This window comes from Galeopterus variegatus, unplaced genomic scaffold (genome assembly GCF_000696425.1).
Source record: "Galeopterus variegatus unplaced genomic scaffold, G_variegatus-3.0.2 Scaffold141, whole genome shotgun sequence".
In the NCBI taxonomy this organism is placed as follows: Eukaryota; Metazoa; Chordata; class Mammalia; order Dermoptera; family Cynocephalidae; genus Galeopterus; species Galeopterus variegatus.
Window position 1 is genome coordinate 846965 of NW_007726252.1, and position 25543 is coordinate 872507.

Genomic DNA, 25543 nt, shown 5'->3' on the forward strand with positions numbered 1-25543 from the left:
GGTGGGTTCTACTTTTGAACAAAATTTCTAAACATTTCCTTGAATACATTCTTCCTCCTTTTGGCCTCGTCACCAAATCCTGGTGCTCTGGTCACAGGGAGAATATACCTTGTTTCAAGTGTGTTTCTGATTCTAAAATGTTGATCTTTTCTGGAGTCTCTGGTAGGCAATTATGGTCATTAGAATAGTTTATCTTCAGTTTTAAAATAACATTTGCTCATGTACAACAGCATCCAACATGTCTGCTTGGTTCTTAGATGTTGTAGAGAAAATATAGGAAAATGGTCAGGGCCCCTCAGATGTTCAGAATCTTGCCAAGCATTTGATATAAATATGCACATGTGCCCAGGTGTTCCTTGGCTATTGTCTGATGTAGATGTGCATGAGTACCCAGGTGTCCTGGGTTATGGACTTAAGCATAAATGATGAGTGGCCCTGATCCCCGGTGTCCCCCACCCCCAGGAGGACCACAGGAAGGCTGCTGAAAATGGTCAGGGCCCCTCAGATGTTCAGAATCTTGCCAAGCATTTGATATAAATATGCACATGTGCCCAGGTGTTCCTTGGCTATTGTCTGATGTAGATGTGCATGAGTACCCAGGTGTCCTGGGTTATGGACTTAAGCATAAATGATGAGTGGCCCTGATCCACGGTGTCCCCCACACCCAGGAGGACCACAGGAAGGCTGCTACTGCTGCTGGAGGCTGTTGCTGCGAGGGCCTCCAGAAGGCTGCTGCTGCTGAGGAGGACCGAGCTCATTTCATCAGCCAATGGCTCCCATGACCTTTCCCAATTACCTAGCTTGTGGATCTGTATGTGAGGGGTCTGGTGACCCAGTCCGTACAACAGGCTTGAAGGGTCTGTGAGCCCTAGCAATATGGATGTCCAGCTCTGATTTCAGGCCCTTTGTGTGTATCCTTACATACGGTGGGGTACAATCTTCTCCACTAGCCTGTGCTGAATTTATTTCTTGAATAAACTAGTTTCTGGTTAACTATATTGATGAAATCTGACAAAGTGCATTTGGTAGCCCTTATCTAACACTTCAAAGAGAGTCAGCAGACTGGAAACAAATGTCTGACAGAGCAGGGCGAAGCAGGTTTGAAGGGTGCTGGTGTACAGCAGGCAAAGTTCTGACCCTCTTTCTGGACTCAATGGCTTCTGAGGGTGGGAACAAGGGTGAGACAGGTCCTGGCTCATCTTCCCTTCCTCAAGTATTTCACTCCTCACTACCACCTGGGAGCCCTCAAGGGAAAAGAGTTGAGACTGCTGCAGATGGAAGTCAAGAGAAGCTGGTATTTACAACTGGAAAAACATTTCCTTTTGAAATAAATTTGTACTGATAAGACCAGCAATCCCAGGGAAAAGCCCACGTCCAAAACACTACGAAATGAGTGTCTAACAGGAATATACCACGTAGAGAGTTTCTTAAGACAGGTCTACATCAAAAGCTAGAAACAAGTATCACAGGTGCAATAATGAGGACTAGTGCGACAGGAAATAAACACCACTTACCTTAAGAGGAGACAGGCTAGAGACTCAAAAGTGCACACTGTGACAGGTTTAGTTATGAGATACCTAAATGCATGCATTTGAGGCAAACTTTGGGCTCAGTTTGAATAGCTGCAATTTCCATGGAAAAGCCCTCAGAGAAGCATATTTCAATTTTTGAAAGAGGTACAGCTCTTTGGCAAAATGTACAGGTTTTTAAGTTAGAAACTTTAAGTCTTACCTTTGAATATTAAGAGCAAGCAAATGAATCACTGGCTAGATTTTTATATATGACTGTAAGATATTCACAGCTGTGATGACCACATTAAAGCAAGAATAAAAACAAAAGGAAACCTTGGCCAGTTAGAAAAGTGCTCATTGATGAATTCAACAAGAAACTAGCTTTAAATAACATCCATCCATCCATACACCAAAACTTTTAATATCTCACAAACATTAAGATAAGAGTTTGAGGGCCGGCCCGTGGCTCACTCGGTAGAGTGCGGTGCTGATAACACCAAGGCCACGGGTTCAGATCCTATATAGGGATGGCCGATTTGCTCACTGGCTGAGCGTGGTGCTGACAATACCAAGTCAAGGGTTGAGATCCCCTTACCGGTCATCTTTTAAAAAAAAAAAAAAAAAAAAGAGTTTAAGCTACTAGAAGAGAAGCTGTCACAGCAATCTGCAAAGCTGGTGTGAAAGAACAGCTTGAAAAAAACAATATGCAATTCTCACTGACCACAAGTCTAAGTGCTGATATTTTTGTATCAATTATTGGCACATTACTGGCAAAAAAGGTGTGTTCATTTTTTCAAACTTACATCATGGAACTTACCCAGAAAAAATGTTTGAAAGGGAGGGGGAGAAAAAAGTTGGCGCCCAAAGGCTCTCAATAAATAAGACAGCCAAAACCACAAAACTACGTATTTATTTAAATGACATTAATTACAGTCTTTCCTCGTGCATGTCCCCTTTCCACCTTCAGAAGGGCTTCTGGAACTTTAGAAAAAGGAAAGGTTTGTTCAATAACTGGCTGAATCTGTAAAACACAAGAAGAGGTTGACTTGTGGATGAGAAAGCCTATATCTTTCAAGGCAGACGACATCTGTAATTAGTTTCTTCACACCCTCCCTCAGTGCAGGTCTCTCTCCACTTGGACCTAGGTCAGGAGCTCACGCCCAGCCTTGACTCCTGCCTCTGCTCCTGCCTCATCGCATCTCCTCTCTCCAAGGCAGCCCATCTCCACCATCGCTCAGTCTTACTTGTACTCTATGCTGTTGGCTCATTCTCTTACGTAGAACCATTCAATAGCTCCCAAGCCAAAGACCACTGCCATCCCAGCCTCAGCCCTCATGCAGATTCTACGCTTTACCAAAAAGGTCTAGTCTTTTTTCTGAACATGGTAAGTCTGTGCCTCTGCTCATACAAGTCAATCAGCCCAGAAATCCCTCTTTGAAAATTCTACCACCCTTCAGGCACAGGTCTCACACTCCCTTTCCTAATCCCCTAGTTTGCAGTGTGCTCCCCCTGTGAACTACAGGAACCACGCGGCCCTCTTCAGGGACTGCGCTTATAGCTCAGTACATGTCTCAGCCACCCTGTTGTGTATGGTAAATACCAAAGGGGTAATCCCAAGGTCCTTGCTGTAGGTATCCCTGTGGTCCCCTTACTACAGTGCACAGAATAAGTATAGATTTTTTTTTTTAATTTCTTAAATGTTTGGCATATCTACTCGACCACAGCGTAAGGTACCTGGGGTATATATAGGCCACCTCTTTTGTATGCCCCACAACAATCAGCATAACACTAGGCATATAGTAGGAGCTTAATAAATGTCACTTAGGTAAAAACCAATGAGATAAGTGAGCTCTCTGGGCTTCAGGAGACCTTGGCCAGGCTGGAGATGCCCTGGGAGGCTTAGCTAAACAGAGGCACAGCTGGTTAGAATTTACAGGAAAGCCATTCCAGCCAGCTTATAAATATTTGAATGCTGCTGGTTCTTTTTACCATATCATCAGTACTGCAAGCAACCTCCTGTAACTAGGTCCCAGGTAACACCCCCTCCCTCCTCATGCAAAAATCCAGCTGAACTCTTCCTTTTCAAAACTTCAAGCAAAAAACCAATAATTGTCCACTGGGTATGCTGGTGGCCTGCCTCCCATAGCTCCACTGGCAGGGATAAGTTATCAGAAGGCATAAGCCAGCTCATACATTTTACAATCCTTTTCCTTTTAAAAGAGGAAGAAGTGCTCCTGTGATCTTCAAATGCATCTGATGAAACTTCCTCTCATGTGAATTTCACAGCCCAGGCACCAGAAGAGATCTCAGATTCCAGAAGTTCCCTTCTCCAAAGAGCCGAACATTCTTTCATACCCATAAATCATAAGCTCATAATAAAAGTAGCAGCTGGCATGTATTGTTCTCACTATGTGCCAAGCACTGTTCTAAAAGGCTCTAAATATTTTACCTCGTTTAATCCCTAACCACCTTCTGAGGTAGGACTATTATTACTCCCATTTTACAGATGAAGAAATGAAGGCACAGAGTTAAATGAACTCCCAGCATCACACTATTGCTAAGTGGTAAGGCAGGATTCAATCTGGCACCACTGTCTGCTCTCACCACTATGCACTGAGCCTTTCATATATCATCTGCTGTATTCTATGTCTACCCCTAAGATCATAAAGGGAAAGGTAGCCAAGGATTATAATGATTTATCACAGCCTGCATCTTAGCCCGCCTTCCTTGTGCCAGCTGACGGTCTGGTCTCTAGGGCCTATGTCTGGGCCACCAAAATGACAGATATGTGGCCAACACTCCCATCTGTGCCTATGGAGGACATCACTAATTGATAATTCCCAGCAAGCTGAGCATGACCCCAGAATCTTCCTCCACCTCACAGCCACTATGAACTGATCTGAGCTGGCTTGTTAGATGAAACCTGTTTACCTTTTCTGGTAAGGGAACGGAATCCATTAAAGTCATTTCCTGTATGTCCCACATGAAACCTTCTGAACCCTTCACTCTCCTTAAAGCCCCTGGGACATTGTCTTCTGGATGCTGTTTAACCAGGAAAAAAAATCACCTGAATGCATGCTTAAAATGCAGAGTCCTAAGCCTTCTGTTAGAACAACTAAATCAGACTCTCTAGAGGTGAGGTAGAAAATGTATTTTAAATAAGCTTCCCAGGTGATCTGTATGCACACTAAAGTGGAAACCACTGTGGCCTTTTGCCTTATTAGCGTCCCTAACTTGTATTGTACACATATTCATCCATTCCACAAAGCCAAAGTGTCTCCCTTCTAGGTGCTAGGCACTAATGCAGAGCAGGTATACAAAACAGGCTCGATTCCAGAATGAACTGCCTCAGCTCATCTAGCTATTTCACTTTAGAGCTCTGATCGGAAACACTGAGCCTGAACTGATGACACAGGCAGCCTGCAGTTACTGCACATTTAATCTGGCTGGTCAGGCCTATTGTGGCAAATAACCCAAGAGGGCTGACAGTGGCATAATGAGTCATTCAGCAATTCCCATAAGTGACAATGAAAAAAAAAAAAGGCTTTCAAATTACAGGCAGACAAATGCCACTGTTGGTTGAATATGTGACAGCAAATGGAGATTAACTGGATAATGAGACAGTGTCTATGTATAGCCTGACATTGGACCTAGAATGCTTGTTTGTTGAAGACAAAGGGATCAGAGTTAAAATCCAGAGAGGGGAAAGAAAGGTTACTCACAGTGAACCGGGGACATTTATGTGATGACACTGCTATAGTCCACCTGGCATAGGGAGCCCTGTTATAAAGCAGGCAGACTCAACACCACACTGCCCACTGCACAGACACACAGGGCTTACACTGACCAGAGAGGTCCACAGCAGCAGCCCTCATTCAGTCCTGGATTCAAGTGTGAGGTCTCTTGATTATGCCTTACCTTCCTTAAACAAAGGCTGTACCAAGCCAGGCTCCAGGATTTGGCATTTGCTGCCTGATATCCCTTCTAGGAGAACATAGGGACCACAGGAACCTCAACCTCCCTGGATGTGGCTTTGGAATACTGCAGCTTACCAGCCACTGGGCAAGTCCTCCTTCCCTCTGAAATCCTCAATGCCCCTTGAGGGGAAGAGTAAATAAAACCTCCACCATGGCAAGGGCATGGGATTGCTGGTGGAGAAAGGACATCATCTAGGCAGGCATGGCAGCAGGCAGATAGGTTCCCCCCATTTCCCACTTTCCCAGCAAGAAGCACAAAACAGTAGACCCAAAAAGGATCTAAATATCTGAGGTAGCCTGTTTGGATAGATTGGGAAACAAGCACAAGTGGCTGAGTGGTAAGTGCAAGGTCAGAGCTGTCCACAGCAGAGCCAAAATTAGAATCTAGGACTCTGGATTTCAGTACTGCATAGGATGAATACAGCTGGGGAGTCACAGTCTGTTCCAATTCTTCCGCTAGACCCTCAGCCTCATCCTCCACCAGGCACAGCAGCTGCAGATCTCAGAGGGTGGGGTGTGTGAGGAGAGACTGACAGATGACAGACACCGAGGAAGACCTAGGGGCTCCTAGTATGAGCACCTGGTCTGCAGTTCTAGCACTGCCTATTGGACAAGTATGTCCTTGACCTCTGTGATAGGCCAATATTTCCAGGGTAGGGGCAAAGGGGAAAAAGGGGGCTTAAACTAAGTTCCCCTAAATAAGAAGAGGACAAAAAGAACAGGTGAGTTTTGCTCAGATTTGCTATTTCTTAGAAACTTCCTGTCCCCAGATGTAAAACTTAGCTGGAAGATAGGTGGTAGGATGGGAGGGGATGGTGGATGGGAATACTCTCCCAGGGAGCAAATGTGCCCATTTTGGAAAGCATCCAGGACTTGTCCCTAGGTCCCCCACTCCTTACAGCCAGAAGGTGAGAGGAGATATTCAGTATATATTTCCTCATATAAACAATTTCAGTAGCATCAGAACAACTTCAGAAGCATCAAGGCTGTGAGATCCATGAGTTACTTGCCATATCTGGCAAGGTCACCCTCTTCTAGTGGTCATAGGGATCCAATCCCCATCACTAATTCTGTCTACAGAGCAAAGTCCACTTGCAATAAGGAACTTAAAGTTTATAATGTAATTCATTGCTAAATTAGGGCCTGGCTATCCAAGAGGGGTCTAGGAAATCACCTGCTTCAGAACTCCTTACATTTTTCTCTAAAGCTGCAGTGTCCAATGTGGTAGCCTCTTGACATATGTGGCTATTTAAATTTAAATTAATCAAAGCTAAGAAAAAAAAAATGAAAACCTCAGTCTCTTGGTTGCATTATCCACATTTCAAGTGCTCAACAGTTACATGCAGCTACTGGCCCCCTTACTGGACAGTGCAGAAAACATTCCCATCATTGTAGAAAGTTCTAGTGCACAGCACAGCTTGGAAAGGTGGCCAACACACCTCTCTGCACCCTGCTGGGTGAAGTAGCATGCTAGTGGACCCTTAGTAAAGGTTTTGAACTGAACTCAAATAAGTCACATGAGAACTATTCTGATGCTGGCTAAAACAAGGAAATAAACATATAAATCTGTATCACTGCTCAACTGAGAAGCTTGGCTGATCACCTAGGATTTTGAATAGACCTGTAAACATTGAGTACATGACACCAAAGGGCTTTAATCATTATATAAAGAATATATTTGTGCAAATAAACATACTCAAAAAGATAAAAGGCTACAAAGAAAAATCTTCCTCTCATACTTGACCCCCAGCCAGAATCTGCCTCACCACCTCCTCTCAGTCCTGAAATACACTGAGAAATATAAGAAGCTATCATAAAACACCAAGAACTCAAACTTCACCTATATAATGTTTGGATGACTATTAAAGCAAGCAAAAAATATCGAAGGCTGTATAAGGGATTAATTAATTAGTACTGCCTCAATCTTAAAGGCAGCAAAGGCCAGTGAAAGCAACTGTTCTAGGGGTGAAAAGGCCTGGGCCCCACCTCGCAGTGTGACCTTAAGCACATCGCTTACTTTCTTAGGGCCTCTGTCTCTTCAAACATGACATAATGGCAGGATGGGAGGGTGAGGACAGTAGACAAGAGAAGTGCCAGGTTTTTCTATTTTTAATCTATGAGTATGCTAATTAATGATATAAACTTGGCCTGAGTATAATTTTTGCTATGGGCCTCCCACCCCCACACCAGAAAAAGTTTGCTAAAACTAAATAGTATAAAAACAGGAAATGTTAATTGTGCTTAGGAAAAAATGCCAATAAACTGTTTGTAGGCACAAGACACAATTTCAGTAGCAGCCCATGCCCTCAATGTGCTAATTATAAATCATTCTTTTTGAGACTGCCCAGAACAGTGGTTTTCAAACTGGTATCCGAGAGCTCAGAGTCTCCTGGAGCAGCTGCAGGGAGAGAGAGAGAATACTGGCACAGGAGGCTGCTCCCTGTCATCGTTTTACCAGCAGGGCAGCTCCCCTCTGCCTGTTCTAGGGACTGGGGCTTGCCAGGACTGGGCTCCATGGTTAAAAATCATTTAACTACTAGTCTAAGATAAGGATCAGCACTCTTTCTATAGAGGGCTAGAGAGTGAATATTTTAGGTTTTGCAGGCTGCACATGGTCTATGTTCTTCTTTGTTTTGTTTTTAAACAAATCTTTAAAAATGTAAAAATCACTCAGCTCAGGAGGTGTAAAAAAATGGACCTCAGATTGGATTTGGCCCACTGGCTGTAGTAGTTTGCCAACCCCTGGTCTAAGATATAATGAAAAATACTGTATAATTCTTAAAATTCAGACTGAATCAGTGCCCAGTTAGGCTAAATATGAAATCCTATTGTGTGCAACAAGCCTTCGCGATGAGTCAAGTGAAAATAATGCCTAAGTTTGGATTTCTAGGAGAAATGAATTGTGAGGTCCCCACACGCCTGTGAAACTTCATCTCCTCACTACTTTTGAGAGTGACAATGGTGGGCACGTTAAAGGTAGGAGACCTAATTCCAAAAATATCTACTGCATGCAGTAGTTACCGCGAGAAAGCAAAGGCAGGGCTGGGTCCATAAAGAAACTATAAGTATGATGCTACTAGTGGACCAACCCAGAGTGCTCATTATTGTGGATATTAGCTCTGTGGCGTCTCCATTTTTACTGGGGCACATAGGGCTAATAAGCAGAATTCAGACTCCACCTATATTACTCATTAATCCAAATACTATTTTTATTAGGACAGTTTAGGTCACAAGTGACCAGTGCCAGATCTTCACATCCCTAGAAACAGTGAAGTAAAACAGGCAAGAAGGCAAGAAAATGGGTAAAGAAAGAAAGAAGGGACCTAGAAGGTAGGCCACAAGGGAAATTCCAAACACTAAATACACAAACTAAATTTTTAAAAGCTGGCTATTTTAATATCTACCGAAATTATAAATGCATATAAACTTTGACTCAGCATTCCCATTTGCATGAGTAGAAATGGGCATACCCACAATTAGGCACTTAACACAAATACCGGGTTATCCACTGAAGCATTATTTGCAAAAGATTGGAATAGTTAAATAAATTATAGCACATCCATACAATGGAATACTATGCAGCTACGTACAAGAAAAAAGAATGAGGAAGCTTTTTACATTCTGATTTGAAACAAAGTTCAAGCCATGCTGTTTAAAAAAAAAAAAATTGCAAGGTGCAGAACAGTATATTACCCGTTTCTGTTAGGAAGGAAGAAAGATAACATAATTTTTTTCCTGTATTGATATTGATTTTTTCCTGTATTGACTACTCTTTGGAGTACTCAAGAAACTGGTAACATTGGTTATGTGACAAGCAGAATCTCAGTGAATGAGGAACAAGGGTCAAAAGCTTTTTTGGTGGGGGAAGGGCACAGCTGGCTGGTAAAAAATACTTCTTGAAATAACTCTTCCCACTTTTTTGAATTTTGAACCTTGTGAATATATTTATTCAAAAAAGTGGTGTGATTCTTTCCAACTTTTCAGCATAAATAAGCAATGACCTCTTGCACCCACAGGGAAGCAGGGACACAACAGCACAGCTGACCTCACTGTGGCATCCACTGTCACGTATCACCTTGTACAGTCCCAGAGCCCTTCACTATCAGAAACGACTCCCAAGCCCAAACAGTCTGGGTGGAAGGGAGGAGAATCCAAGGCAAAAGGAACACTTCCTCACTCACCCTCCTTCGAGGACACTTCAAGGGCATCTTTGTTCTATGTGTCCTCTTCTAGCCATTCTACCAGTTATCTGCCAAACTTAATAGGTAGATATATACAAGTTACCTCGTATCTCTGTTGGGTAAACAATAATTTCCAGGTAAAGAGAGAGTCACAATATTTTGAATACAAAAAAGCAACAGTAAGCATGTAGTCAGCTGGAGCAGACATTAGGACAAGCACAATCGTGTGGTGTATGTACTTCTCTAATAATGGGGCTGTGCTGTGGACTGAATGTTCCCCCAAACTCACTGAAGCTTAATCCCCACTGTAACAGTGTTAAGAGGGTGAGAAATCCTATTATGGTAATTGAAAGCTGGGGCCTTGAAGAGGTGATTAGATTGTGAGGACCCTTCCATAGTGAACAGCTTAATGGTGGTCATGGGCATGGTTCTGAGGGCTTTAAAAGAAGAGTGAATTAGGAGGTTACTCTCTTTCTCTGGTCTGCTGCTGCCATGTGAGACCGCTAGGTCACTGTTACCACTGAGGCCCTCACCAGATGTGTTCTCTGGACTTTGGACCACCCAGCCTCAGAAACTGTAAGAAATAATTTAATTTCTTACAAATCACCCATTCCAGATATTTTGTTATAAGCAACATAAACAGACTAATACAGGCTCCAGCCACATGAAGCACTTATTTGATGATAGTTCATTAACTTCTTCCTAGAAACAAGATAAACATCCCTGTGGGATGTGGGAGAACCCTATAAAGAGGCACTTATACAGTTACAATAATGCTGAGTCCCTGTCACCACTGGACACACCAAGACTTAGAAGTCCAAGAAAAGGGACCAAACTTGGAACCAAAAAACTTGGGAAATAATAAAAGGCCATCCTTTATCACATACTTCCTTGACTGTAATAGAATAAAAAGCCTAAATGCACAAAAAGCAGCCAGTAGTTACTAAAATCATTCCTTTCCAAAACCAAACTGGAAAGATGAAATGGGCCAGCAAGGGGCAGGTGCCGGCAGAAGAAAGCCCACCTCAAGGGGCTCTTTCTAAGCACTTAAACTTGTCTTTTTTTTTTTTTTTTTAAAAGATGACCGGTAAGGGGATCTTAACCCTTGACTTGGTGTTGTCAGCACCACGCTCACCCAGTGAGCAAACTGGCCATCCCTATATAGGATCCGAACCCGTGGCCTTGGTGTTGTCAGCACCACACTCTCCCGAGTGAGCCACGGGGCCGGCCCACTTAAACTTGTCTTAACATGGATCATGTGATTGTAATGCTGGCCCTGCTCCAACCCCTTTCCCTGCCCATTGCAAAATGACAAGGACAAAATGACATAAGCTGAAGTCCCAAATCAGCCTCAAGCACTAAGAATGCAGATGAATGATGAAGGAGAAAAATCACGGGACTGGGTATCAGGATGTGTGAGTTCGGTTCCCACTTCTGCAAGCCTGAGTATGTCCCTTTTCCTCTTTGAGCCAGTTTTCTCATCTGTAAAACGAGAATAATTGTACCTAGGATCTCATGCAACTCTCTAAGGTGTACAAGGTTCTCCATCCTACAATTCCATATAATTTCTCAATAAAATCACAAATAGCAGCATGAGAATATGAGTCATATTCTGCATTATTCCTCCAGAGATGGAATATCAGGGCAGTTAAGACCATGTAAGAACCCAAATAAGCAGGTACCAACTGAAAAGCCAAGAGCCCTGAAAAGCCTTTTGACACTCCAAAAAGGATGGCCAGACTATAAGCAACAATCCCCTTCCCACAAAGTCTACTGCAGAACAGACACTAGTAGTCAAAGAACACCAACCAGCTGTCTCCACCCAAATTTCTATCAATCTTCACCCACATCCTGGCCATTGACCTTCTCAGATGTATCATTTATTTGCCCTTGATTCTATTACACTAGAATCAGGAGACCTGGGGACCAGACTTCTCATCCAGCCCTGCTGGGATTTAGATTCCACAATGTTTGTTCCCCAAGCTTATCTGGAAACCTGCTTATCTCCAGAGCAGCCTCACCCTTGGACTAAGAAGCTCCAGAAGCAGTTCTACCAGAAACTCACAAGTGTGTTCTTACCTTTATGCAGAGATCGCCCTCATGGTCCCATCTTTTCAGGACCACTACCAAAATATTAGCAGCCCAGTGTAGATCCCAGCTCTGCTCCATCTACCAAGTGTTTTTGAGAAAATCATATAGCCTCCCTGGGAGAGCCTCTTCATCTATAAATCAAGGGGGTTGGACTAGATAGGGAAAGCTCTTTTTCAGATGTAGTAACCTATGCCTATGATTTCCGAGGGGACAGAACAAAACATCCAGCACTTAAATTTGGCCATGTAAGGCAGTATATGTACTGGCTAAGCCTACCTCTGGAGAGTTCCCACTGACTAGGCTTGGTGGTCAGGTCTACGAGAGGTGCTCTTGCAGTGCAGGTTTCCAGATGCACATACCTTTCCTGCATCCACCAGTTCTGCGATGTCATCTAGGCATGGACCACTGGCCATGAAAAAGGCCCAGCGATAATGAACTCCTTGCCAGAAATGCTAAATAGAAGAAAGCAAAACATGTCAAGTATAGAAAAGGATAAAATCCAACTAAATGCAAATTCAGGGAAAAGCATTTTCTGGATGATTAAGACACACAAACTGATTTCCCATTTCATGCTGACACAATGAGTTGCATGCCTAGCACCTTAGCACAGTGACTGACGGATAGTGAATGCTCCATAAATGTTTAATAAATAAATGGATGAATAAAGATATGCCTGTGTTGACTCAGGTTTCTTCTCCAAGCTGTGACTGATGAGCAAGTAAGCACAGGAAAGCTCACCTTAAAATGATAGTCTACATAGTCCTACATACTGGACTTCTTCCCTAAGAGGAATTAGGGCCTGAGACTCTAGGCTTTCCCTATTAAGGTTTGAATGAAGCTCAGAGGCACCAGAAAAGAGATTTTTACCAAATTCAAAAATGCTTTGGGGGTAATCAGGCACCAAAATATGATCTTAGACAGAAATCCAATCACAAAATTTTTTTCTGGCTCTGACAGGAATAAGGCAGCCTTAAAGGCATAACCAAGTGTCAAGCTCCTTGCGCATCGTGGCTGGGTCTTCCTCTGAGCTATGGTGAGTACCAAGCCATCCAATCTATCATGGGAAAAACCTCCAGATGAGGATGAGCAAAAATCTTACACCGAGAGGGTTCATGACCTCTCTACTGCCCTATACCCACTCATAATTGTTCTTCTTTATGTCAGAGGTTGTCAGAGGTAGTGGGCCATTACTGAAACAGCAAGAGAACTGAGGTTCTCCATGATACCACAACAACTCGCCCACCCAAACTTCTTCAGATGGGAGCTAACCAGAGGCAGTTCAGGTCAGCCAGTACCATGTCGCGGCCCTCCCCACACTTCTTCCCACTGAGCTCACCCTCTGCCTCACAATCCCTCAGCATGGTATGAGCTACTACCACGGCATGAGGCTGGCAAGTACAATGGAATTCCCCCACTCCCCTAGCTCGGGCATTTACTAGTTGTGTCATTTTGGTCAAGATACTTATTTCAGCCTGCTTCCTGGCCTGTAGAATGACGATCCCACCACCTAGCTCACAGGATTGTTGGAAGGACGGTTGGAGAATGTATATAAAATGCCTGATGTAGAAGGAATTCAATAAATATTTGTCGAGTGCTGAAAGTAAAGCTTATTGAGAAAAGACTGGGACAATACCAAATCAGAGTTTAATGTGGAAAGAAAGAAGAAAAAACTAAGCTGTTGCCTAGGTAAAGCTTCCCAACTGGTGTCCCAGGAATGGCTTACTGGTTTATCCTATAGTTTACAGTTTAATACATAAAAATTGTGAGAGTTAAAGAAGTCACCATTAATAATTACCCCAAGACAACATATAAACAGAGTCAAGCTTACCCTAAAAAGGTGACAAGATATTGACTCCCCCCAGCCTTCAGGGTAGCAAAGCAGAGCCTGGGCTGGCAGAAGTCTCCAGATAGTTTGCTCTGGGACCGGAGCAGCCTCAAGATGCTGTCCCAATACTATCATTTCCTACGTGTGCAACAGCCTGAATGAGGTTGGAAAGCACTGGTCTAAGCAACTAACTTAAGAAGAAAAGAGAAAGGGCTGGCCCAGTGGCGCACTCGGTAGAGTGCGGTGCTTGGGAGTGCGGCGGCGCTCCTGCCGAGGGTTCGGATCCCATATAGAGACCGGTCCGCTCACTGGTTGAGCATGGTGCGGGCGCAACACTGAGGGTTGCGATCCCATTACTGGTCACGAAAAAAGACAAAAAAAAAAAAAAAAAGAAGAAGAAGAAAAGAGAAAAAAATACCATTTGATGGCTATGTGGCTAGATACCAGAAGCATTGAGAATGTCCCAAGCTCACAGTGGGCCCAGTTAATGACAATCACAAAAGACCCATTCAAGTACTTCTCCCTGTGGTCTGGCCTCATGAACTACAATTAAAACATTCTGGTAATTGTTTCGGGTATTAAAGAAGGAGAAGAAATGGTCACAACTGCCACGTCTACAATTCTTCATAGCATGTTACCCTGTAAAGTGAAACGTGTAGTTTGCAGTAGCAGAATTTTTATATTCTGCTACAACGGGTCTGTATATTTTTTCCCAGGCCGTTGTAGGAGAGAAAGTAGACCACGGCATGCAGGAGAGTCAGAAGCATGACAATGAAGCTTTAACTGCACACAGTCTCAGAAAGACCCTGGAAACTACTTAAAAGGTTTTCAAATGAGATTACCACTATCATCTTTCAAGCAGGCGCAAAAGAGAAGAGTTGTGCCTGTTTTACTCTCAGAGGACAACTCTGAAGGTTAACTTGTAAGGCATCTCCCTGGAGCAGAAATTGTGAAATCCTACAGAAAACTTAAGCTTACGATTTTTTAAAGCACTGGAAAGTCTGGGTTTTATGAAAAGAGAATAAGAAGCAAAGGACAGCTAAGATCCCTTTCTCTGCCTCAAAGTACCCTGTGGACACTGTTTCTGGCTGCTGTCTGAGTCAAACAAAGATAAAGAACACAAGAGTGCAGCGCTGGGTCTGTTCGTCTCTATTACCCACACATAGTTTGTAAGAATTGAGTCGTGGTCTTCTCTATCACAGCCTTTCCTTACTACCTCTAAGTATTTAGTTAGCACACAGAACCCAAGAGACCAGAGTCCTAAATTTTGCCCTCCAGAAGGTCCCAAATTAATTTCTAGAATAAAGAAGCTAAATATAATTATTAAGCCAGTCATCTCACAAACTTGGGTCAGTGTTGGCTGGGTTGACGCAGTGACTCACAATCGTCTCACCACTGAGGAACCTTTGAGTGCCTTTTTCTTGAGTCTGAAGTATTTTGTCCAATTACAAAAAAGTAGAATTTAGCTTTATTTTTTTTCTATCACATATTCCACTTCAACACTAATTCAGATTTTCAACCAATGATCTATAATTACCAAGGGTTTGCAACGTGAAATCATTTAAGCCTCTGCACCCACCATGATGACAACAGGCTATCACATCAAGTAGAGAGCAGACTCCCAAGCTCTGCGATCAGTCCTATAACTAAGGCTAGTCTCCAAGGCCTACCACTCACTGGATGTGTTCAATCTGGGTAATACAGCTCCACATAGCCCTGGCAGTAGAAGCCCCATTAACAGAGTCAGGATGACCAATCAAGTCTCAGAAACTTCCATGATGCCATCATAGCTACAGTTGCTTATTCACATGGGATATGCAGGGTCACACACGATGGTTCTATTAGCCTTTGTACCTCATTTCCTTCAGAGTACAATTTCTCTCAAGTTTTCGAAATTCAAAATAATGCCCACAGACCTCTAACGGTCTGAAAGCCCCAATCTGGGAATCACTGGTATATCCCAATGCTACTACCATGAAAACAGCAGCTATACACTGTCTAAACAAAGTTTCCACCTTTATATACAAGAGACTGTATGTGTTAGGACTGGAGAAACACAGAAAGGGCCATCAGTACAGGCAAGAAGGAAACAGAAAGTGTACCAGATGGAATCAAGGAAGGTAATAATACCTAATGATAAAGGCTACCATGTAATAAGAACTTCTTATGTACTAAGCATTTTGTGCCAAGTTCTTCACATGGATTATCTCATTTAATCCTTACAACAATGCAGTAAGGTAGATATATTATCAGCCTCATTTTATAGGTGAAGACATTGGGGCTTAGATATGTTAAGTAACTGGAACAGGGTCACACAGTGACTAAGTAGAGGTCAGAATTTGAATGCAGTCAGTGTGACTCCAGAGACCATGCTTGCAGGCACTGTGCTATATGCTGCCTCCAAGAGAAGGGAAGCTGGCGAGGCAGCACACCAATTTCCAGCAGCATGAGGCACCCTCTTGCTCTCACCAGCCAACACTCTGCTTCCTACCTTTAATGCCTTAGAACCCACAGTGACTCCTGTCTGCAACATGCCATCTGCTATGCCCAATCGGTCCATGTTCAGTAGGAAAGGTGTCACCAAAGTCACATAGGTGGCTCCTGACCATTTCTTGAGAAAATTCAGAGCCCACGTTTCAGTGGATCCGCCAACATTATCAAGGATAAAATCAAACCTGGAGAGGAAGAACCAAATCAAAACATCCTTGTCAGTCTTCAGGCTGGGCTGATCCCTCTTCACTCCCATCACCAGTTGGCTCTAGGGTTTATTTCAGTGACAGCTCACAAACCCTGCTGTATGTACTACACCATCCAGCAGAAGGGTAGTTGCTTTGACAGAGAAGAAAGGACTCACCCACTCACTGCATCTATGGTTTCCTCCAAGGTAAGTCACATATGATTAATTTTTTTGTCATAAAATCGTATCTTTTTCTAATACTTTAAGAATGACCTGAAGTGGTTCTGAACCAACTGTGATTTTGATTACCTAAAATAGTCCCTTACAACAACAAAAATTATCCAGAATGTCAGCAGTTGAGAAACTAAGGTTGCCAGGGTTGAGAAACCCTGACTTAAGCTTTGTAGAAAACTGCAAAGCTGTCATTCAACGTAAGTCAGAGTATTCTTTAATGCACATAAATACTTGAAGGAAAAGTATATAAGGTTTTCACCCATAAGAATGATTTGCTTTTATTCCATAGTCAGAAATGCTTGTAGATGCATCTTCTTCACCTCCTAGAATTTTCTATTTTGGTTTCATACATTGCATCAGGATAATGCATAAAAAGAAATCAACAGTCTGCTCTCAGTCTTCAGTTCTGCTCTAACATGCCAAAAAAAAATCCAGTCATAATGGAATCCACAGGAACTGACAGATATTCAGCTCCTTAAATCTAACCTAAAACTGCTATAATCACTACACTCTACTTAAAGGGAACAAAAACCCAATGAAGCTTTTAAATGTTTTTGAAAATGAAGATCTATTTAGAAAATACATGCATATAAATTAAGCAAATCAATTTATGAATTCCTTTTTGGTAAATCTTTTTTCCCTTCCAGGTTCATCTGGATGAAGTCAAACATCAAAGCTTCTAAAACCAGCTTTGGCCAACTTCATGGATCTTGAGTCTTTCATGGCACTAAACTAAAGAAGAACAAATAAAAACTGAAGGACATGAAATGCAGGAGAATGATCTTACTAGATGACTATTTTTCTTAGAAAAGTTTCTACTTCATTCCTAAATGTTGAATAAACAAATATAAGGATACTACTTAATTTAAATAAAACTTAAGGGCAGCCTGGTATTATAGAACAGGCAATATCTGGAAAAAAAAAAGTCTGTAGACCAGGTTGTAGACCCAGCTCTCCCACTAAGATTACTGGCATGACCTTGAGCATGCAAAAAGCTTATAAATCCTCTGCTCTTCATTAATCCTCTGTCCCTAATTTCCTCAATTATAATAAGATAGGGTTGGACTGAAGGATTTCAAAGCCCTTTCTTGCTGTAAAATTCTAAGATTAAATATCTAAAAAGCTGCTATCCGGAAGGAGGAACAAATTTATTCTAGATAGATTCAGAATTTATTCTAGATAAAGATCAATTTAACTAAAGCTGTTAAGAAAAAAAGGAGCGGCCTGCATTTGTAAGCGAGTGGGGTCCCACTATGAAAGTCCAGGCAAAAGAGGTAACACCACTTGCCAGAGATGCCGAGGAGGGGACTGTGGCACTGAGTTAGGAGGCTAGACTGAGTGTCCTCCAGCCTCCCATCTGTCAGGTTCTCGTGTTCTCTTGCAACAAATTCCAGACATGTATAAAACTTAAGGTAGACAAAGGGGAATGGTTTGGGTTTGGCCTTGGCCTCAGTGTCATGCTGTTATTCCTAGCAGCAGAAGATACGAGATCAATCTAAACTATCACTATCTCGAAGCCAGATCTCAGAGGCCTGTCATGCCCTCACTTGTTGGGGCCCAGAGAGGCTTAGGCCTGACATGCAGGCAGGAGGGTAGCTGACAAGACCTCTGCAAGGGATAGAGTTAGTCCTCAACTGTGCAAGCATGTTCCTGATGCAGGAGCTTGATATTTGCTGTTATCTCCAGTTGAAACAATTGTTTTCTTAGATTCTCTCAATAATTAATTAAATATTGCTGAGCAACTACTATGTGCTACTACACTGTTCCAGGTGGAGAGATATAGCAGAGAACAAAACAAAACAAGAAAATCCCATTCATGTGGCTTGCTCACTGAAGCCTCAGCCCAGATGTCACTTCCTCAAAGAGCATTCTTTAACCGCCCTACGTGTAACAACCTCCTCTCCAGTCATTTGTTATCCCCTTTCTCTGCATCAATTTTCTTCAGAGCACTAACCACTAAAACCTCCCCAGCTAGAATGTATACTCCACGAAGGGGACAATTGTCTTGTTCACCACTGTATCTGGTGTTTAGAACATCGCGTGGCAAAAGTAGATGCTCCATAAATAGCTGCAGAAATTATGAGTCGGCTGGCTGCTCCTCAGTGCACTATCTTACTACTGTTGGGAGCTGGTGGCACTGGCTGAGAAAGGACAGGCAGTGTCAGGTGGGGGCTCCCTTTCTTTTTTCTTTTAACCCGGGAAATATACTTCTAACATGGACAAGAGTAATTGGCTTCTGAAAACTAATTAAAAAGGAAAAACCTTTGAAATAGAAGCAGTAAAAGAGCTTTCCAAATACTCCCTGGTTGTTCCCTCAGCTTTAGCTCTGTCTTAGCTCAATGAAGATCAGGTTAATAAGCTGGAGCCACAGTGCAGATCAACAGGGCTTGGGAGAATTCCTGAATCTGTTCCTGTTGGGTACAGCAGGCCAAACCACAGCCTGTTCGGACACACTGAGAATGTCCACAGTGCTCCCGTTACCAATATTTACACTTACTTTGTTTCTCTTAAGCCCTCATTAAGCCAAAACCCTGAAAGCGTGTTTAGGTTAATCATATCTTTTCATGCACTATTCTATATTCTTCCTGTGGTGACAGATGCCACAGAAGGGAACATACTTCCAATTTTGCCTTCAGGCCTCTTACAAACCAGCAATAAAAGTAAGTTAACTTAAAAATTAGCAAGGGACAGTACAAACAAAATAATTTCCTCAGTACATACCATATTATGGTACTGTACTGTATTAACATCTGGAATTAAAACAGAAACCAACCTAAATAACTTGTAATGACATGAAATGTTTTCATAGATTCTTTGCTAAGATTCCAACATGACTTGTAAGGCCATCAAACCATCTCAGACCTACAAAATCAACTGTCCTTATTCACACCTTCCCGGGCCGGCCCGTGGCTCACTCGGGAGAGTGCGGTGCTGATAACACCAAGGCCCTGGGTTCGGATCCCATATAGGGATGGCCGGTTAGCTCACTGGCTGAGCGTGGTGCTGACAACACCAAGTCAAGGGTTAAGATCCCCTTACCGGTCATCTTTTTAAAAAAAAAAAAAAAGATTCACACCTTCCCAATGTGAACACTGTCGTAATACATACGGTTTTAAGGATTTCAACTGCTCTTCCACATTTCCAGATTTGTAATCAATTACATCATTGGCCCCAAGCTTCCTTACAAGTTCACTGGCATCTTGAGAGCAAACTGCTGTCACATGTGCATTCCATGCTTTCATTATCTGCCAAAAAAAAAAAAAAAAAAAAGGGGGGGGGGGGGGGAGTAGAAAAACTGCCTTTTAAAAAAAAGTTGGCACCATGTGTACATATATCATATTGATCTCTAGAGAACTTTAGGTACCTTGTCTTAACAAGGACTATAGGAAGCCATCTGTCAGAGACTAGTAAAAATGATTAAACTTTTGTTCACTAAGAGACTCCCAAGAAATAGATCTCCTTTTTCCTCTCTTCCAATTCAGTCAGCATGAATGGGAAGCCCCTAGCACCATCTGGGTCCTCAAAAGGCATAGCACCCAAACCCTCCTTCCTGGAAAGGCCTTCTGCCCCATATAAAGGAGGCTTAAGAAGCCCTGCTCCCTAATGAGCCAGCCAGTTAAACACCTGACCACAACAGCAGCAGCCAATGGGCTCCATCCTGTTCCTGGAGGCTTGGGACACTGGTTTTTTTGTTTTATTTGAGATAAAATTCATATAACATAAAATTCACCATTTTAGCAATTTTAAATTATGTAAAACAGTGGCTTTTAGTACATTCATAACATGGAACAATCACCACTAACTCCAGAATATCTTCCTCACCCCAAAAAATACACCTCACACCCATTAAGCAGTAAATCCCCATTCCTGCCACCCCCTTAACCCTTGACAACCACTAATCTGCTTTCTGACTCTAAGAATCTGCTTATTCTGGACATATGATATCAAGGGAATTATACAATGTGAGCTTTTGTGCCTGGATTCTATTACTTAGTGTAATGTTTTGAAGGTTCATTCATATTGCATCACTGTAAAAAGATTCACTCCTTTTCATGGCTGAATAATATTCCATCATATGTATATACCACATTTTGTTTACCCATTCATCAGTTCACAGACATTACAGTTATTTATACCTTTTCACTATTATGAATAATGCTGCTATGAACATTAGTGTACAAGTTATTGTTTGAATGTATGTTTTCATTTTTCTCAGGTATATATTGAGGAATGGAATTCCTGGGTCATATGGTAATTCTAGGTTTAAAATTTTGATGAACCAACAGTCTTCCACAGTGGCTGCACCTTTTGATATTCCCACCAGCAGTACATGAGGGGTTCCAATTTCTTTACATCCTTGCCAACATTTGTTATTTTCTGTTTTTGTTTTTATTTTTATTACAGTCATCCTAGTAGAGATGACATGGTATCTCATTGTTTCCATGAACTTATTGGCCATTTGTATATATTCTTTAGATGTCTATTCAAGTTCTTTGCTAACTTTTTAGTTGGGTTGTTTGTCTTTTTGTTGTTGAACTGTAGGAGTTCGTTATATATCTGGATATTAGACCCTTAACAGATTAATGATTTGCAAATATTTGCTCCCATTCTGTGGGTTGCCTTTCCACTTTCTTGACAGTACTCTTTGATGCACAAAAGTTTTTAATTTTAATAAAGTTCAATGTGTCTATTTTTTTCTTCTGTTGCTTGTGCTTTTGGTGTCATATCTAAGATCTGTTGCCAAATCTAAGGTCATGAACATTTACTCCTATGTTCTAGAATTTTATGGTTTTAACTCTTATATTTAGGTCTTTGACCCATTTTGAGGTTTGTTTTTTTTTTATATGATGTGAGGCAGAGGTCACACTTCATTCTTTTGCATGTGAATATCTAGTGGTCTCAACAGCATTCATTGAAAAGACTATTCTTTTACCCATTTAATGGTCTTGGCATCCTTGCCAAAAATCAATTGACCACAGATGCATAGGTTTATTTCTGGAAACTCAATTCTATTCCATTGATTTATACGTCTGTCCTTATGCCAGACCACATTATTTTGATTACTGTAGCTTTGTTTAGTACTAAGTTTGAAATCGGGACATGTGAGTCTCCAACTCTGTTTTTTCTCAAGATTGTTTGGCTATTTGGGGTCCCTTATAATTCTATATACATTTTACAATAAGCTTGTCCATTTATGCAAAAAAATGCATTTATGCATTTTGATAGGGATTGCACTGAATCTGTAGATCACTTTGGGGGAGTATTGCCACCTTAATAGTATTTTGGCTATTGCATTTCTATACACATTTTAGAATCAGCTCATCAATTCCTACAAAAATGCCTGCAGAAATTTTGACTGGAAACCAGTATTGGTTATTGGCATTGGTTGTTTCCTACCAAGTTGCAAACTTCCATCTTCCTGCACTACCCATTGTCTGTCTCTGTAAAAGCTTTCCTACGTTTGTTATACAGGACATCCACACATCCACTCATATATTAACCACTGGAAAGGTTAATACTTCCCTCTACATTAGAACATTTCGTTTCAGAAGAGCAAGCTGAAATTACAGTGCATTACCAGACCTACCTTTCTCTCAGTTTTTAAGGAAAAATAATTTATAATGTGAATTTATAAATTCATGTAAACAAAATCTTCCTATTCACAGGATTAGTTATTTTACCTGTATAGCGAAAGTACCAACACCACCAGAAGCACCTAAGATTAAAACACTGCAATGCAAAAGAAACCACAATTAATAAGAATTGTAAGCAGATATAATTTGATAAACAAATGTTTTCAACATGTAACTGTCTCAATGATAAACAGTCCCAAAAGCAAATAAAGTGATTTAGCTTCCCAAGATTATATTACGCAAGGATTTTTATTTTAGGTTCACCAAGAAGCTTTGGAGCCCTTTAGTTGTGATAGACTTAGTTGCTCTATAACAAAAAACACATTTCTGACCACATTCCCAAGTAGAATAAATGTCTTTTGTTCAGACATGTCCTATCAAGCTCACCAGCTTTCATAAATGGAAATCAATCTCATCCTCAGTTTGGCTTCCTGTTAAAGTAGATGAATGTGTCCTATCAGCACAACCATCCTTGTCCTCCAGGTTCTCACCATGTTTACTCACTGTAGTTCTCCTGTTACTCAATACCAGGAGGGCTTAGCCTGGAGCTTATGCATGAGTCAGGTGAGGGGTCAGGGTGAGGGATTACGAACCCTCTGAAAATGTGAATTTCCTAAAATAACATGCAAAATGTGAATTTCCTAAAATAACATGCAAAATGTGGTGTGATCATGTATATGTGCATTGGCAAGGAGTGGGATCTAGATCTATCACCCATTTCCCAAAGAAGGGTATGATCCAAAAGAGAATCAGCGGTCACGAATCACTGCTTTATTTACTCTTACATTTCATTTTTGAATTAAGCAAGAACTTCAGGAAATTGCCTACTTGGACTGCATGGTTTCGGGTCCCCCCAAAATTGTACTGAACTGCACTTTGGTGCTAGAAAGTGCAGATAATTTTGCCACCTATTTCTAGCAACTACTTGGATCTTGGAACATGTATTCTTTCTACAATCTTAACCCTAGTTTCATTTCATTTTTTTTTTCTCTTATCCAAATCACAAAAGGCTGGGTTTTACCCTTTATACTTTAAAAGTTACTACTAAAATTTCTGAGCCAGTGGTTCCCTTTTAAATTAATATCATTAAATGTAAATAAAACAAGTCCCCTTGCAAATTATGTTCTTTCTAGAAGAGTAACTTTTAGTTTCACAGAATTATAAATTGTGAAGAACAGATGAAACTTTAAAGATCCACTCCTCCAAAACCCTCCAATTCATATTTTTTATAGCTTTACAATTCCTAAATGGGGGGAAAAAGCATTAAAACCACCTCACAGATAGATACATCCCCAAATTAATTCGCCCATGAAATATTTTACCCTTACTTTTGCCCATTCTTATAGAAAGGTAGCTAGTCAAACTCTCATTTAAGTTCTTCACAATCTAATCATTTCAACTCTCTAACTTTTCCTCTCACTACTCCCTAAACAGAACTATCCTATTCAAGAGACTCCAGTCTCCTCGCACTTCCCCCCAAACCCTGTGCACACTGGCCCATTCCTCTAGGCTCTAGAATGCCCTGACTACCTGCTAAGGTCTCCCTTCCCTTGAAGGCCCATGTCCTGTTTTCCTCCACAATACCCTTGACATAGCCCAGAACCTGATATCTGTGCAACATACTTGGCATTTGTCACACTGTTAACTTACATGCTTCCTGCTTCCCAAGCTATTCTGCAAGCACTCCTGAACAGAGACCTCATGTCATACCATGCACTAGCCATACTACCCTGAATGTAGCAGATGCCTGACCAATGTTTCTTGACTTAAAAAATCATCCAGTCAGCATTATATCCTACAATCAAGGTAACAATTGCTACTACCTCAAGTGAGGCGATCACCTGGCTCTTTGAAGGACTGCATTAAAGTTTCTTCCAGTAAAGAAAAGCTTGAAATTAATTCTAATTTTCTCCCTGTGAATGCTGGTTATTAAACATAATGGCTGCGTAAGGACCAATTGCCAGACCCAACTGACCTCATTTTTGTTAGTTCCTCTTCCCTCCTTAATCCTTGATCCAATGAAACCTTATTCCCTCAAAAAAGCAAAAATGTGTTTCATAGCAGGGTTTGGCAGAAGAGGGTGTGGTTCAGCAACAGCAGCTTCAATTCCTGACGTGGCCACCTGATGGCGCCCCCAAAGTACAACACAGGCAAGGAGCAGGCCCAAGGAAGTGCTGTTAGCTTGTAAAGATGCCCTGGGGGCACATTATTCTCTGATACCGCAAACTCCATTCTTTGTGCAGGTTCAACTAGGGACCATATTTTTCTTCAAACAAAGAAAGTCCTCAAAAGGACAGCGGGCAGAATAAAATTTTAAGGCACCAGCAAGTCGGTTGATCCTCTAAGGGTTGAAGTCGTGTGGCTGAACTAATTCTTGTACTCTTCAAAGCACTTTAGTGCAAAGGGAAAATGCTGCTGTTGCTTACTTCCTGACAGCCCTCACTTGAGTACTATACCATGGGAATACTTTTTACCTAGCTTGCTATAATGGCCACCCTACATATTCAAACCACATTGAAGTAGAAGCCTATTTGTTATGGTGAAGAAAGGTGTATTGTATTGTCTGTTGGTTTATATAAAGTGCCCAGGAAATACGCTACCTGCAAAAAGCACAATTCAAAATTAGCAAGATTTTTAATGACATGTCTCTTTATATTTTACTTTATTTATGTTTTTATTTTAATTTATCAATATACAATGTAGTTGATTTTCATGTCCCTTTACCAATTCTTCCTTTCCCCCCTCCAACTTCCCCCTCCCCCCATCAACATCATATCTGTTCACTTGTCTTAACCAGTTCAAGGAATTGTTGTGTCTTCTCTCCACCCCCATTTGTTTGTTTGTATATTTATTTATTTACATATTTAGTTTTAGCTCCCACAAATAAGTGAGAACATGTAGTATTTCTTTCTTTCTTTCTTTTTTCTTTTAAGGATAGTCAAGTGAGCAGTGGAAGCTCTTACTTCTTAGGCCCACATATAGAGCTTCTTTTGAAGTCAGTGGGGATTACACTACTGGCAGATATAGAAAATATGGAGAAAATACAAAAATGCTGCTTATGCATTCTTAAACCCTAAAATCTAACTTGCTCTGTCATTTGTCTAATCTCTGAATTCCCCCTAAACATACATTAAGTTAAAGCAATGTTGGCTTCTTTTCCATGCTGAATCACTTTTTATTTAGCATTTGGATACCTATGTCCTCTACAATCAGTTTTCAGTATTATGATCTTATGAGGCAAGGCATCAACACCTTAACTGCCTTACAAATAAAAATATATGAAACACACTATAAAACAGCAGGAGACCCGGAAGTATGGAACCATCTTTCAAGTTTCTATATTCTAGCTTAGCCACAGAAATCTTTGAACATGGGGCTGAATACCTAGAGACCTGGGTTCTAGTCTCAACTCTC

The 25543-nt window shown here is 41.5% G+C and overlaps 1 protein-coding gene across 4 annotated transcripts in view; it reads right to left on the reverse strand.

The window, feature by feature from the left end:
• Positions 1 to 2402: 2402 nt before the first annotated feature.
• Positions 2403 to 25543, reverse strand: part of RTN4IP1 (reticulon 4 interacting protein 1) — a 38774-nt gene continuing 15633 nt past the window's right edge. For 2 of the 4 annotated variants that reach the window (XM_008590538.1, XM_008590526.1), the window contains exons 5-9: positions 22178 to 22226; positions 19605 to 19741; positions 16077 to 16260; positions 12120 to 12212; positions 2403 to 2532 (exon numbers count right to left, since the gene is read on the reverse strand). In XM_008590538.1, coding sequence (XP_008588760.1) covers positions 2425 to 2532; positions 12120 to 12212; positions 16077 to 16260; positions 19605 to 19741; positions 22178 to 22226 — 571 coding nt within the window. In that variant the 3' untranslated portion in view covers positions 2403 to 2424. Of the gene's footprint in view, positions 2533 to 9669; positions 9782 to 12119; positions 12213 to 16076; positions 16261 to 19604; positions 19742 to 22177; positions 22227 to 25543 lie in introns of those variants that run through there. The other 2 variants (XM_008590532.1, XM_008590531.1) reach the window with 2 other exon arrangements.